The following is a 15,788-nucleotide window of genomic DNA, read 5'->3' as shown; positions in this document are numbered from 1 at the left end:
AATATTAGAAGATTATGATGCTTATTATTAAGAGTTTCAAAACGTGCAATACGTTCAATCGCCTCCAATGGCCTATTGGAACATTTTCTCAGCTGATTGAGTCCAGTCGCATCAAAACAATCAATTAAAACTCTTCTGGTTTGTAATAAAGCATAAACCTCAGATTTCACACCTACACCCCTACAGATGTAGACAGCTTTATTGCCACCACAAGTGGAACTGAGTAAATATAATTAATCTCACACTGAAAATTTTTAACTATCCAAGCTTTATTGAGTAGAAATAATTTGTAAAGGGCATAGACAAATGTTTGTGACCCATACAATGTATTTTGAAGAACACGTGTATGCTTTAAAATAAGCTTTAAAATGCATGTAACTGAGACACTTTCTTTATATTTTACATCACAGTTTTTAAGAACCCTTATTTTTTATTAGTATTATTACATTTTCCCTGGGGTATAAATACTGTATGACATGACAAAACAATCTATTTCACTGAGGATGGATGGGAAAAAAATTATTCTCACCGTCAAGAACTGATGAGAATTGTGAGCAAGGCACAAATATGTCCAGTATTTAAAGTTAAAGAACTGCAGCATGCCCCAGTTCTCTTCAATCTCCAGTAGACTATCCAAATGACAAATTCATTTTTGAAAATTATATCAGAAAAAATGCATTTTCTCTTCTACTGTCACAAAAGTAAACATAGAGTTTGCTGATTTCTTTTTTTCTTTTTTTTTTTTTTTTAGCAAGTGGTCCTTTATTTTTGAACCGTTTGTTTTGGTCAGCCGACCAATGCTGAGGGTCTCTTTCTCTTTTATCATAAACTCTTTTAAGTAACATGAAGGTCTTGAAATAAATTCTGGTGGACAGAAGACCGAGAACTGATCATTAATGGACCTTTCAGCAGGTTAATAAGTCCTCCAAAGATGTCCAAGTCAACACAGACTGACACAGAAAGATGTCGTAACTTGAAGAAATGTCTTCATTCATCCAAAAACATGACCCTAAATTTTAAAACTAGGTTGTTTTTATAATAACTTCACCAAACTTTTACATGTTGGTTTAACATAAACAAGAATTAATGGAACGAGTGCCTGCACTCTTGAGGGATTGTTAGAAATTATTATTTTTGGGGGAGATTTAAAGAGAACTTTTTACTCTTAAGTTTTCTTGGAAATAGAGAAAATATAGATGCACAAAACCATTTACTACCCAGTTCAGATGTGGCTGGAGTCCTGGCTAGACTAAGACAAAGAAGCTGATATGTGGTTTTAACATTGTCACTAATCATTGACTGTCCTTAGGTGCACTGCAACTTGTGGATGTGTCATCTTCAGAGACAGAGAGACCTAAACAAAATCAAGTAATATTTTGTTAAGGAGCTATTTGTGTTTTTGCACCTTTAACATCTTGCATTTCATTTATTGTCATTGTCAACACTGGTTTCCCCCTTAAGTTTAATATCATCGCTCATGATTGCAGCTTATGAAAGCACAACTAAACATGAAGTTAATACTTTTTTTTTATTGACAAAATCAAATGACAAAATGTTGCATTACATAAAATAAGGATAACAGGGTAATAAACAAACTAATTAATCAAAATTTGATATAACGTTTATTATAATTCATACATGTTGATATCTATCTATCTATCTATCTATCTATCTATCTATCTATCTATCTATCTATCTATCTATCTATCTATCTATCTATCTATCTATCTATCTATCTATCTATCTATCTATCTATCTATCTATCTATCTATCTATCTATCTATCTATCTATCTATCTATCTATCTATCTATCTATCTATCTATCTATCTATCTATCTATCTATCTATCTATCTATCTATCTATCCAATGAGCAACAAAAAAAATGAGAGTGCTGCTGCCTCAGAGGAATTCAGAGTGGAGAAAGTAGTGAACTGCAGGGGGAGAGAAAGCGACCGAAGGAGGAGGGGGAGACTTGGAAAGAGGTAACCTGCACCTGCACATGGAGGAAGTATGCACAGCTCTCTGTTTCTTTCCTGTTCTCCGATAATAGGATAATTGATAGAGCAGCGCAGGCTTTTTACTGGATGGGAGTGGACGCTTGTAGAGGACTCTGAGTGGAAACCCCCGAGGAGAAACTTTTGATGTGCGGCTCTGCGCTCAGCAGCAAGCCGCAGCAGCGGGATCCTGAGCGCCGGAGATGCTCTGTACAAGACGTGGGACTTTGTGAACCAAAGTGTTATTTTTTTTTTTCCTTTAAGAGAAAGTCGCATATCACAGGTAATGTGTGTCATTATAATACTGTTTTAAATTCTACCTCAGAGCATTAGTGGCAAAAGTTTATTGAAAGTGCTTTATGTCTGTTAAATTTCTTAAAAAGTAAAAAAAGGAATAAAATAAAATAAAGTTTCTACCATATCATATCATAGGTTTGGAGAACGGCTATGTGAACATTTCTTTATTTTATAGTAATATTTCAAAAATATTGCTTCTCAAGGCCTTTGTGGTATTGAAATTAGCAGACAAGAACGAAATAAAATAAACGCAATTCTGACGTTACGGAAATGTTATTGCATTCAAACATGTTATCCAAGTGATAATTGGTGCATCGATTTGAATTTTTTTTTCTTTTTTTTCTTTTTTTTTTTTCCCAGATACGCTGATTTTGTTGAAAGCCCGCTCATCAAAGGAGCTCCCCCTCTGAACCCTGCAGGCATGGATCAGAAGGCAGTGTGCGCTGGATGCCACCGGCCGATCAGAGACAGGTTTCTCCTCAGAGTCAGTGATGGCCTCTGGCATGAGCGGTGCGTGCGGTGCGCGGCGTGCGGGGACCCGCTCAGGAATTCCTGCTTTCTGCGGGACCGGAAACTTTTCTGCAGGCGGGACTATGCTCAGTGAGTGCAGACACTTTTTGATATTTTCTTAGTTAAACTCTTTGAATGTAGAATAAAAAAAAAACAAAACAAACAAAAACAAAACAAAGTCACAATTTACAACTTCACCAGATATCCATGCTATAACCAAAACGTCATTCTGACGTTATCTTCAGTCGTCTAGTGTTTTTCACTGAGCGGCAAACTCTTAGCATTCTGGTTCAAAGCAGATAAATAACCTACTATAACTCATTATACAGGAATAATTACTTTTACTCGGTTAATTTCATTTCCCACATTAGCATTATAAATGATATTGGGCGTCGATAAAATGCATCAGAGTTTTCACGATGCAGGAAACAGTCTCAAAGGTATTCTCAACTCCCTGGACTTCCTCCTGTTTTTTGCTTAAAAAAATATTTTGATTGGAATTTTATTTCATAAATTATCACAAAAGTCGTCTGGGTATTTCTGTCGTTCTTTGCAAACCAGCTCACCTTCTTCCGCCATTTTGAATTTCTTTAAGCATTAGTCTCTAAGCCTTTTCGTTGATTTAAGTCCAAACTTAGACCTTAGAATTGAGCCGTTCTATTATACTTTTACTGAAACGAGCCCATAGCTCTGACCTTATGTTTAACTTTGCTGTTCTGGTTTGTCAAACTCCACCTCAAGTTTTGCGCTGTTTTTGTCCCTCCATCTTCACTTCTGAGATATTTCTCAGATGTTTTTTCTGTTGATGAAGAAAAAACATCCCAAGGACATGATACTGCCACCACCACTGATCACTGTAGGGATGTAGAATGCTGGTTAAAAAAAAAAGTCCAGTCTTGATCTGATTTAACCACAGCACCATGTTTTACACTTTTACTCTGTTCCCTGCATAGCAACCTCAAAGGGTATGAATACTTGCCAGGAAACCGTGTATAATATTTTATGCCAAAATAGGATACCTACGAGTTAGTTACAGCAAGTTTTCAAGTGCAATGTTTTCCTTTGGTGCCCATTTAAGTACTCCTATCCCAATATTAGTCCGACTTTCACAAAAGAATCCTTGTCCACATCTTGACCTTGGCGAAGAATGCATGTGTTGGTGGGCGTTTGCTTGTGTAACAGTAAGAAACAGAGGCTAAAGACTCAATGAAATAGTTTCCATTTTTGCAGTGTAGTCAAATCTCCGTGGTTGAGTTTGCAAGGGTTTTAACTTTGCATCATGACTTTAAAGAAAATTGGCCTTGGCGAGCTGAGAGAACAAGGTGACTGCAGAGTGGGTGGATGGGTGGGCGGAGAAGGGATGTAAGGAAACTATTGTTTATTGTACATCATGATCACAGACAACACATGCACAATAACACCATTGCACCTTCACGCACAACCAGGGGTATAGCTCAGCTGACACATTGTCAAAATGTGTTAAGATGTTGGGGGCCATTGGCGTGGCAACTGCAAGCTGGGGACAGCATATGGTCCCCTCCCCACCTCTCACACCTCCCTAGAAAAAATGACCGTACTCTCTCCCATTTACGCGTCGTCTTCCTTCAAGCTGCTCTCATCCAAACGAGAGGAAATACACCCACCCAAAAAGGTATTAGCCCATATTATTTTTTCTCCAGTTTAGCAAAGGTTGTTACAACAAAAGTAGTCCAGACGAATATAAAAAAGAATGAGCAATTTTATGCAGGTTCAACACTATTATTCTACTATTGTTCTGGTCAAAATTCCAAACAGTGCCATGTGATGAGCGGCTATAACAGTTCAGAACCAAAGAGCAGTGCAAAGAGGTAATTAGTAGAGCAGAGCCATATGTCAGAAGGTCTGGTGCATCCCTTGCAGAGAGACGGTGAGGATGGTGTGAACTTATTTTGGGGGACAGTGCGCTCCAGGAGCCCTGGCGATATGCGCAGCGGCATCTGGAAATCTCTTCCTGCAGCAGCCCCTGTGTTGAGCAATGGGACGAGGTCCAGTCGACCGTGAGATATCTGAGCTGATCAATTAGCAGGAGGCCTGGTGCCAAGGCTCCACCTCTGAAACCCCCCTTTCCCCCGCCGACCCTCACCACACCCTCAGCCTCCTGTCTGGGTGACACACATGGGCACGGCTTTTGTCCTCGTTGAGTGTTTTAAAAATGTGTGCCAGAATCAGCTCAACAAACAAACGGTGCCACTTTTTTAGTGTGATTTTTTCATACTGAGACAACATTTGTCTCTAAGCACATGCTGGATCTTCTGTCCGGATCCGGCATGTTTTCCTCTGTGCTTGTGAGAGCAGCCAGAGTGTGTTTATTTTTTGTGTATTTATTACTGTCTTTTACCATTTTTTTTAAATTTAGGGATAGCATTTGGATATTAGAGTTTGTATTCTTTTGACAGAAAAAAAAATCATAAACCAGTAAAAAGTAGAGCAAATGTGTTAGAAGATTTACTTTATAAAGTACCAATTTAAACCAGTTTTACTTTTTTATTCATAATTGAGTTGTAAATATTAAAATACTGTAAAAACTATACAAATTTTTCAAGCAATTAAAGAGTAAACTAAATTAAATGTAAACATTTATTGCTAAGAAAACTAAAACAGTATTGCTTTTGGAAAAAAATACTAATGAACTGGATCATATGAACTGTAATGCTAAATATAATTTTAAATAAATGCATAAACACATGGTGTCTTTAGTTAACATGTGTTTTTCTTTTCCATTACTAACTTGAAAGTTGGGATTTACTCTAAATTGCAAAAATTATCTAGAAGTTTATGGTTTGAAAATTTCCTAATACAATATTTTTCGATTTGTGACTTACTTATTTTAATCTTGAACATTTTCATTTGGTTTTGTTCTGGTTTCGAGAAACCATAATATTATAACTGATGGATCCAGGCTGAAACAGAGTGGGGACATCAACACATTTTTGAAGGTTTTTAACATGTAGTACCTGCTGGAGAAAATTAGTGTGAACAATATAATTTTACACACATGAAAAAAATAAAATACATCAATGAGTGTGCGTATAGCAAGAATATAGCCTTAACATTGCATTTATCTGGACTTGCACATGCCGCATCCAACCAGTAATATGTTGCTCATGATGATCACTGGTTAAATCCAGATGGTGTGAAGAACATGTGAACTTTTGATCGCTTTTCTTTCAATGGTTACATTTAAGAACCAGAGGATTAACTTAATTAAATTAGTCCTACATTTGTTTTCCTGACCAGTGTCAATGATATGGTACACTGCATGCAACAAGCTGTCGTATTATTTATTAAAACATAATTCCTGTCAGACAACAGGAGGTTTAGTTTGGTTGGACTGTCAGTATATAGATTACCTAAATGGCTCAGTGGGCATGTGGAGTGGACAGCAGATTGGTCTGCAGATCTGCGACGTGACGGGCGGTACACTTGACCTGAAGATGCATATCTGATATGTGTCCTATGTTGCTGTGTGTGTTCAGCAGAGGATCCAGGTTAACCTGATCCAGAAACAGGATCTGTGCATGTCCAGCAGACCTGCAGTCTATTTGCCCCACTGCCAAAGGTCAGCTCTGAGGTCATGGCAAGAACAGTGAGTGAGTGTAGAGTTTAGTTGTTTTTTTGTTTTGTTTTGTTTGTCTTACACAGTATGTTCACCTTAAATGTGCCCCATATTGGTGTGGAGGAGAATAATATTCTGCTGACTTATTTCTCTATAACCACCATGTCACTAATTGGTCTTAATCCAGCGTGACTGAGTGTTCCCGCTCTCCCGGCCGAGTCGCTGGGCCAATCAAGTCAGCGGAAACTCTGAAATATTAAACATCTTGAGCTGCTGCCTAAGTATTTGAGGTACTCTTGCCTTTGCATTACTGACTCTTAAAAGAACCAGGGCTAATAGGGCGAGCTGGACTGGGCCTGTAATGGAACGGCGATTCTCGAAACAAGAAATGATCTCCAAAACATTAATGCCCGCAGTTTGCTCTCTGCTGACATCTATCATTAGCGTCACGGGGAGAGATCGGCTCAGTGTATCCCAGAGACTCGCAAACACTCCGGGTATTTCCTCAGCCACACGTCCTTTGATATATTTGGGTGATTCACCTCGTATCACCACAGGAATGCACATACCACAGATGGTATGTTGGCCATATTAAAGCCCACACCGTCAACGCTGAGGGACGTACGGCTCTGACGGGTCAAGTAGGGCGACTGGTGAGTTTCTGGGGCTGGGATTCACCGTTTCCAGAGTGACATTAAGAGGTCTCAGCAATGTTTGCCTTTAGGATATAGGCGCTCTAGACCACTCGACAGGGGTCCTTTATCATGAGTGTTTGTTTTGTCTTTATTTTTGGTCTGAGTTGGTTTGTGAATATTAAGGAACATGTAAATCATAAATGTGTTCAATGTTACATAAAAACATGTTTCTCAGGATATTTAAAGAAAATTAAGAAAACCTAAGAAAATATAAGAAAATAAACTTTGCCAAAATTATCCATAAAACGTAATGGCTTTTTATGCGCTTGTGTTTAGCTTAATGTATTTGTACCTGCTACAAATTTTCAAATTTTCAAATTTACATTTTTTTTCTTTTTTACAAACACTGACATTACCATTTTCTTAAACAATTTATGGAAGTCTAGATGATGATTTAATGACTTTATGTATTCTCAACCTAAGGATTAACAATAATGTCAAGTGTATTTTAGAGCAACATCTCAGACACAGCAGGTCCTTGTGGCATCATGAAAAAAATCAAAAGAAATTAGCCAACCCTTGAGTACAATTCCCAGATGCTTGAAATCACTGCTTTCATTTGTTCAATCAGAAACAAAAAAAATTAAATAAGATAAAATACAGGACTCTCCAGCCACACCATTCAGGAAAGAAATGCCTCTGTGTCCAAGAGACGAACATGTTTGTAGCAGCATTGTGCTGTGGATTGTTTTTCTCCAGGATGATCTAAAGCGCATCGCAAAATAGATTACACCATGAGGAAAGAACAGTATTGAAGCAACATGTCAAAATATCAAGCAGGAAGTTACAACCTGGTTCCAACTTGAACGATGACCCTAAGCATGCTACCAAAACACACAAAATTATAAAACATACAAGATTATTGTCGTTTAGTAGCTGTAGCAAATCTTGGGACATTAATCATTATAATGTTATTTGCCATGCATTTTGCTTTATCTTAGGAAAATTACAACTAAAGAAACCAAAAGCGCTTTGACCCTGTTTGCATTCTTTATTTTATGTATGAAAAAAGGTATAACACCCAGTTCTCTCTCCTTGTTGGGCAAGTGCCGTGTTTTAGATGAAAACAAAAAAAAGGGGGTAAAGCTGTCACTTTCTCATGCCTCCTCACTGCCTGGTCTGGTGACCCAGTCAGGTCTGGAAACAAACGCCCAGCTCCAGGATGATGACGCATCATCCTGCGTGACAGACCCAAAATGTGGCCGTGCCAACTGGAGGACAATGGTCCCGCTGCTCGGGGGCCGGCTCTGCCTTTGTCCGACTCTGGTTAAGCAGACTTAAAGATAATTCCACGGATAATTCTTGGGACCAGCGGCTCAGTCTCTCCCACCAGGAGACCTGATTCCCCCCCTCAGCCTGGAGCCATGGCCTGCCGAGAGCCTTTTCTCTCCAGTCCCCAGGAGCACGGCCTCGGACACAGCAGTCGGAGCCACGGCAACAGTCTCTCAGGGCTGAGCCCACCAGTTCTGGTTGCCAGGCGCTAAGATACACACCCGACACACTGAGGGTATGTGTCTAAACGGTTTTGGGGTAGAAGGGGAAGGAGGAGGAAAGGGGAGAAGTCAGGCGCTGGTTGCGGTTTTGAGTGACAGCGAGACTCAGCAACATTCTCCAGGTCAAGAAAATGTATTTTCTTCTCATGAAGTCCCATTTTACAGAGGCGTACAAAGTCTTTATAAGAACCTAAAGCAAACAAACACATTATTCTAACAGCTGCTGAGTGTCCGAATACTTATGCCTACTTACACCTATTTGTCTTCAGTCTGTTTGCAGTGCGTTGTGGGGGCTGTGCGGAGGCCATCTCCCCTGCAGAGCTTGTGATGCGAGCAGGAGCCGCCGCCTTCCACCTGCGCTGCTTCACCTGCAAAGTTTGTTCCTGCCGCCTGCAGACTGGAGACCGCTGTGTCCTCAGGGAGGGACAGCTTCTGTGTGCCAGAGAGGACTACCATCAGTGTCTGGCGAGTCCAGCGTCCTCAGATACCGGTATACAATCTGACTTCTTTGATGCTGCTTCTCTTCCATTGACTTTTTAATGATATACGTGCTCTTTATTCTAGCTTTGGGGGTTGTTTGCTCAAAATTGTGTAGCTCACTAAAGCAGGCAGTAGCTGACATAGCAGCCCTTTTGAAAAGCAGACTATGAGATAATTTATTTACGTCTACATGTGTAAGTATTAGAAATGTTTTATGTATGAATTTGTATATGCATAAATAAGTCAATTATTTATATTTAGGAGCTGCTTGCTTTAATTAATTATGCATTAACATTTTAAGACGAGAAATAAATCATTTAATAATTAAAATGCCGTTTGACCAATAGTATTGCTTCCTTTACAATAATGAATACAGTTGTTTTTTTTTAATTAATAGCAGACGTAAGTATTTCTGTTGATTATTGAGTAGTATAAAAATTTTATTGAGAAGTATAAAAATTATTTACATTTTCATATAATGTAAATAAAAACAGAAACATATTGTTTTGTTTAAAACTGATGCTGCTTTCCCACTGTCTTTAGAGCGATACCTGACTCATTTCCTATCAAAAACCTCTCAAAAAAATGCACTGAAAAAACTGATGCATATATTATGCCTTATGCATTGTTATATATGATGTCTGATTATTTTTTTTTTTCTGGTGCAGATGATGTGATTTCAAAATAATCATACTAAGTTTTCATGCAAAGTACATTAAATAAAAATGTGCAACTACTATTAAATCAGGAAATTCATATCTAATCCTATGTGAATCAGACCTTGTTCAGACATGACTAATTAGTTCATGTAAACTAAAATCCAAAATCGTAAAAGTCAGTTTTGCACAACAGTTTCTTTGCTGACAAACAATTGGTTTTTGCTATTATGACCTGTTTTGAGCTCACTTAAAACAGGTCTGACACCCAAAGTTAAAGAGAAGCAGCCTACAGCATGATGCTGTCGCGATGAGCTTTGTTTGTTCAGAGTGGTGACCAGCTTCAGTTTTCCACACATAACATGTGTTATGAATGCTCCACCGCTGGTTGTTCTGTCAGTGTAGATTTTCCCACCTGAGCTGCAGATCTCCACAACTCCACCACGTCTCTTGGCTGCTTCTCTGTTTAACCGTTTCCTCTCTCTCTCTCTGAATTTGTTCTTCAAATGATGGATTGAACAGCGCTCTGTAAGATGTCCAAACCTTAATGTATCGTTGTATAACCTCCCTAGGTTTTACGCGGCTTCAAAACATTTTTTTGAATTCCCTATGTTTGTCTTTTACTTTTTATTTCCTAATTGGAACAAGCAGTTGTTTTTACACACACACACAGGCAGACGCACACAAAACTGGTCTCCGTTTATCAATTGGGTGACTTCTGAAAGCAATTGGTTGCGCTGGATTTTATCTATAAGCATCAGAGTTTTCATTTGTAAAACTGAAAATAATTCATCCTTTCTATTCCACCTAACAGTTAAGCATCAGTTTGGATGGCTTAAGCAGGACATTAGAGTTGTCATGATTTTGACAAAAATGTGGTAAAACTGTAGTGGAATGCTACTTTTGTATGGTACAGTTGACAGTGCCATGAGTATTTATTTATTTATTTATTTATTTATTTATTTATTTATTTATTTATTTAAATCAAGTAAATTCTGTGAAATTCTGAATGAAAAATAAAAGTAGTGATGCAATCAGCAGATTTGAACAGATCATCAGGACTAAATGCTGTTACAGCCTAAAATGTTTGTCCAGGTGCATTATTTCTGCCCTACATATTAAATTACATAACTAGGTTTTGCTTGGTAAAATGTTTCCCAGGTCTGATCTCTGCATGTCTTCCCTGTCACGTTGGCCCAGCAGGTAAAAGTGACGATGAAGAAGAGGAGGAATTGGGGCGGATTACACAGAGGCGAGGTGGTGCAAATAATTCAGAAACCAAACGTCCCAAAAGACCTCGCACTATTCTGACCACCCAACAAAGACGTACCTTCAAGGCTTCCTTTGAGGTCTCATCAAAACCTTGCCGAAAGGTAACGCGCTTGTTCTTTGATTTTATACAGAGTAGGGGCAAGTGACTTCATCACAGCTCAGCTTATATCCTGCAGATGACACAGTGTTTTTTTTGTTTGTTTGTTTTTGTTTCATATTAGGAAGTTGAAGGAAGTTGTAAAGATACAAAGCAGATTTACCTAATAAAAATCTAAGCTGTAGCGTCATTATGATTTGACCCTTGTAAGAGCAAACAAACTTTTTAACCTTCAAATGCACAATTATCTTTCCTCTTGTTTTGTACTTTTCTAACCTTGCTTTATATCTTTTTCTGCTTCCCACCTGAATCTTAATCCAAGGTAAGGGAGACCTTGGCAGCAGAAACGGGCCTAAGTGTCCGGGTTGTGCAGGTTTGGTTCCAGAACCAGAGAGCTAAAGTAAGCACACACACACACACATACACGCACACACACATATGCACACGCATACACAATCTCACATGCACGTTTAATAAAAGCAGTCTTTCTGCACTGACTTTGTGAGCCAGAGTGGAAATCAGCCGAGTTATCTCCTTATACAGGAAGCTGATGACATCTTGCAGGGAGATCACTGGAGATTAGAGCTAATATTTCCTCACAAAGTGGACTCATGTGTGGTTTCTCTCACTCAATGACAGATGTTCTTGACTTCACTGTTAATATTTTTTGCGACTGAGTCACGTGACAGAGCAAAAAATGTGTTTTTTTTGCTATTTCATTTAATGGATGTTTGTTGTTTAGATGAAGAAATTGGCCAGAAGACAACAGCAGCAGGAGCAGCAACACACTCAGGAGCAGTGTGAACTCTCAACAGGTGAGTTCAGACGAAATACCGTACAACTTATCACTTGTGACTTTAATTACTCACAATTTAGATTAATAATCTGAGTAAAATCAACTGAATCATAGATTACAAAAAGAGCACTTGCAACAAATTCCCATCAATGTTAAAGAAGAAGCTTATCAATCAGCTTTATGAAACAATTTCACAAAGTTTTCTGTGCTCTACAGTGCCCTCATGTGGCAGTTTAGGTTCAGAGACAAAGTGCATGGGGCCATCTTTCGCACATGTTCAGCAGCAGCAGCAGCAGCAGATGGGGCTCACCACCCTGGAGCAGCAGGACTGGGACACGGACCCCTTCAGACAGGGCCTGACTCCACCCCAGATGCCAGGGGATCACATGCACCCTTACGGTAAAAGAACTCTGCAAATTAAACCCTGTTTTATGTCATGAAAAAGCATTTTGTAATTTGACAAAGAAAGAAAAGTGAGAGTGCATTTAAATCACTTGGTAAATGTTCAAATTTAAGCTTGTTGAAATTTCACACATCAGTGCTAAACCTTGAATTTGGAATCAAGTCACCTTTTGATTTTTTGTTTTTATTTATTTATTTTTTACCCTTATATTTTCTTTCTTTTTTCATATCAGAATGTGTGTTGCCTCCCTGTTTAACAAAAAAAACAAAAAACAAAAAAAAAACAGGTTTATTTTTGCAGCATGGCTGTTTTCCAAAAAGTTAGAGGGTTGTTGCTGAGCCAGCACAATGCATAAGCAACATAAGCCACTGCTTACGGCTCCCACATCAGCAGGGATACCCCAAGAGCAGACAAGTTCTCACATAGACAGGGTGCTGTCTATGTGAGAACTTGTATATATTATAGTTACATTTGTGAAAACTGAGTGTATTCTTTTCAAAATGTAAAAAAAAAAAAAAAAATCTTTTTAAAAACTTTAATTCACTTTAGACACAAAAGAACTGACTCTGTGGAATTGGAATCATGTGTTAGTAGTTTGATAAATATGGTACAGTTTATTATCACTGGTTTATTGTTTTCATTCTGGTTGTGTCTGAGCAGGAGTCACATTTTATCCAACAGAATAGTCAGTGAATGAAAATTTCCTCTGTATGTATATAGTAAGTCAATTTCATCTGGTCACTCCAGACTGTTGACTCTGCGGTAAAATATTGTACTTCAGACATTCAGATGAAAGAATTAACTCAGATAAATAATTGTATCTTCAAAGACAAAGGACCTTCAACTTTCTTGCAAAAAAATAAAAAATACAAAAAGTCCTTTAATCATCCCAGACTAATGCCACATCAAATGGAAAAGTGAAGATTTACTGGAAACTGATGTAATTTACTTTAGATTTTACTATCCTAAGCTGTGTTTTAGACTACATTAACTTCAAATTAACTAGTAAAGTGTTTTTAATAAAAATAAAAAAGGCAATAAAAATATTATTACTTTCTCTCTTTAACATGGAGCCATCTTAGAATATTTATATTCTGTTACATTCTATTTAATCTGAAACATTAACTAGAAAGTTGCGACTAATCATGAATGAGCAACATGAGATTGTTAATTTTAGAAGAATTTCAACATGTATCGATGTGAACATGTCTTTTTAAATCGTCATGGGTAAGACGTTTGCTTTGCATAACAAGCCTGGCAAAGTCATTTGTGCGACAGTCGGCTCTTGTAAGTGAAAGGTCAAATCTACATGCACTAACCTAATGATAATTTGTGTTTTTGCAGGTTTTCAAGGCTTGTATGGGGAAATAGACAGGGAGTCTCTGTGCCATGTTGCTGACAATGACTGCCTCTCTCTGGCTGGATCGTCCCCACTCACTCCCATCGACTGCCTCTACTCCATGCAGGACTCCTACTTCACCTCCTGAGGGTGGAGTTCAGGCTCAGGGAGAAGCTGCAATCCACTCTGGAAACACACTTTTATCTCCCCAGGCTAGTTAGGTCAACACATGTAAAATTTCAGAAGGGGAGATGTGTACACTGTGATGCCATGTAATTTAACATATTCGATTCTTGGTAAACATTGTCACATCGCTTCCGTTAATGCTTTCCATTTCTCATTTGCAGCGCAATGTCTAGAAAGCATATAAACCCTCCACGCATTGTGCCGCTCCCCTCACTTTTTATGGTTAGTCAGAAGCCCCTTCCGTTCGTGTACATAAATAACCTCGGAGTGTATTTGTATTTATTCTCACAATGTGTGCGTGTACACTGTTCATTCAAAATAATAAAAATACATCCAAGATATGCCGGATTTTTTTTTTTTTGTGAGAAGATTCTTTGGGTGACATGCAGGTCAGTCCGTCCTCGTCACCTGTCAGGCCCTTCTAAATGATGGGTCAGTGGATCTTCTTCCCCTGGCCGTGGCCTGGATCTGTAGATTGTAAATTGCGGAGCCCTCACAGCTGTATGGGTCAGCGGCAGGTAAGCATTGCATCCATGCCGTCTTCATCAACGGTCACATTGTGCCTCTCGCATTCTTCTGCCTTCTCCTTCTTCCAGTGGACGAGGGAAGAGGGTGGGGTGGTGGGACCACCCAGGCACTGTGCCCGACTGGAATGCTTCCAATCCTTTGGACGGGAGGCTGAGAAAACCCTCAGAATAGACGAGGCACCAGACAGCAGAGGGGCTGAAAGCTGTGTCAGGAGAGAATGCCCAGCGTGACGTGAAGATACGAAGCCCGACTGTACGGATTGCCTCCTTGCCCCTGCCGTGAACCCTTTCCTGGACTTGTCTCACATTTCCCACTATGAAATCAGACCTCGCAGAGCAGAGAGCGCAAGTCATTGGTCAGGAACAATCTAAGTGTCTGTCAGCGAGGTGATCCGGTGCCAAGCAGAGAGCTGAAGAAGTGTGTAGCAGAGAATATCTTCGTGTGAGTCCCTTTGTGTCGGTATCTGCTCCAAGTATCTGCTGGCATTTGCATGAATGCAAGCCCATGTGCAAGGAGGAGCAACGTCGTTAGCTTTAAAGGCACATTCTGAAGAGTTAACTGGTGTCCGTGTTTAAAAAGAATACGAGAAAACAGCGTTTGTGAGAGTTTTGAACGGACGCGTGTTAAATGCTACTAGCAGTAGGGGAGGCATTTTAAAAAAACAAATAATTTGTGATCATACAGTCACAGCAGGTAGCAATAACCTCATTATTATCATGATGGTAGCCAAACCGTTTCCTGTCAGCGGTTGGTTATTAATTGCACCCCTTGTGCCAGCCGCAGGCCACAAACACTCTGTCTTTTAACTGGTATAATTGGCTTCATGCTGTTGTATCATCAAGACAGATACACATGCTTTCCTGAAGACATTACAAAGGCTTTTACCAGCCAACGAGAGGTTTCTCTAGTAACGGATAACAGCTCAAATGTACAACAAAAAAGAATCTGTGCAGATCATAAATTGTAGAATCTGATTTTAAAGTAATCACAATGCAAACATTGTGTCTGTGACCCACTTCAGCTAAAATAGTTAATAGTTGACCTACAAATAGACACTTAACCCTTGTTTCTTACTGTGTTTTAGGTCAATAAGGATTGTGACGTTTTCTTCCTAGTTAGCCAGAATAACAAGAGAGATTTTTATATACAGTATATTTTAAAAAAAATAAATAAATTTAAGTACCTTCATTGCCTTTGTACATTTGATAAATGTGCTTATTAATTTAAATTTTTTTAGTGCTAAAACAAAATCCCGGTTTGCATCAAGCTTCCTTAAACTTGATGACCAAACAGTTTCTACTCTCAGAAACTCTGTTTTATCTGGGTTGAGTGGCACAAAATTTATTCAACCCAAAGTCAAAAGTTTCCGTTTGTCTGCTGACAAGTCCTTGTTTTCTTCTTCCCCTCCACTTAAGAGTCTCATATCAATAAGATCACCAGTTCTAA

The 15,788-nt window shown here is 38.9% G+C and overlaps 1 protein-coding gene across 2 annotated transcripts; it reads left to right on the top strand.

The window, feature by feature from the left end:
• Nucleotides 1-1,909: 1,909 nt before the first annotated feature.
• lmx1a (LIM homeobox transcription factor 1, alpha) lies at nucleotides 1,910-15,414 on the top strand. Of its 2 annotated transcripts, none has more exons than XM_008406997.3 (8): nucleotides 1,910-2,278; nucleotides 2,653-2,892; nucleotides 8,855-9,075; nucleotides 10,925-11,094; nucleotides 11,413-11,490; nucleotides 11,833-11,905; nucleotides 12,103-12,285; nucleotides 13,634-15,414. In XM_008406997.3, the coding sequence occupies exons 2-8, from the start codon at nucleotides 2,714-2,716 to the stop codon at nucleotides 13,774-13,776; spliced, it is 1,047 nt and encodes a 348-aa protein (XP_008405219.2). In that variant the 5' UTR covers nucleotides 1,910-2,278; nucleotides 2,653-2,713; the 3' UTR covers nucleotides 13,777-15,414. The 2 variants fall into 2 exon arrangements, with proteins under 2 accessions (XP_008405219.2, XP_017159850.2); XM_017304361.2 differs by having other exon boundaries at nucleotides 10,922-11,094; nucleotides 13,634-15,413.
• Nucleotides 15,415-15,788: the final 374 nt, after the last annotated feature.

Source organism: Poecilia reticulata, chromosome 4, assembly GCF_904066995.2.
Source record: "Poecilia reticulata chromosome 4, P_reticulata-male-v2, whole genome shotgun sequence".
NCBI classification, from domain to species: domain Eukaryota; kingdom Metazoa; phylum Chordata; class Actinopteri; order Cyprinodontiformes; family Poeciliidae; genus Poecilia; species Poecilia reticulata.
This window is presented reverse-complemented; position numbering and strand designations above follow the sequence as displayed.

Coding starts and splice junctions, on each gene's coding strand:
- lmx1a (XM_017304361.2), top strand. CDS start 2,714: ATGGATCAGAAGGCAGTGTGCGCTGGATGCCACCGGCCGATCAGAGAC. Junction 9,076..10,921: donor TCCAGCGTCCTCAGATACCG/GTATACAATCTG, acceptor ACGTTGGCCCAG/CAGGTAAAAGTGACGATGAA. Junction 11,906..12,102: donor GCAGTGTGAACTCTCAACAG/GTGAGTTCAGAC, acceptor TGTGCTCTACAG/TGCCCTCATGTGGCAGTTTA.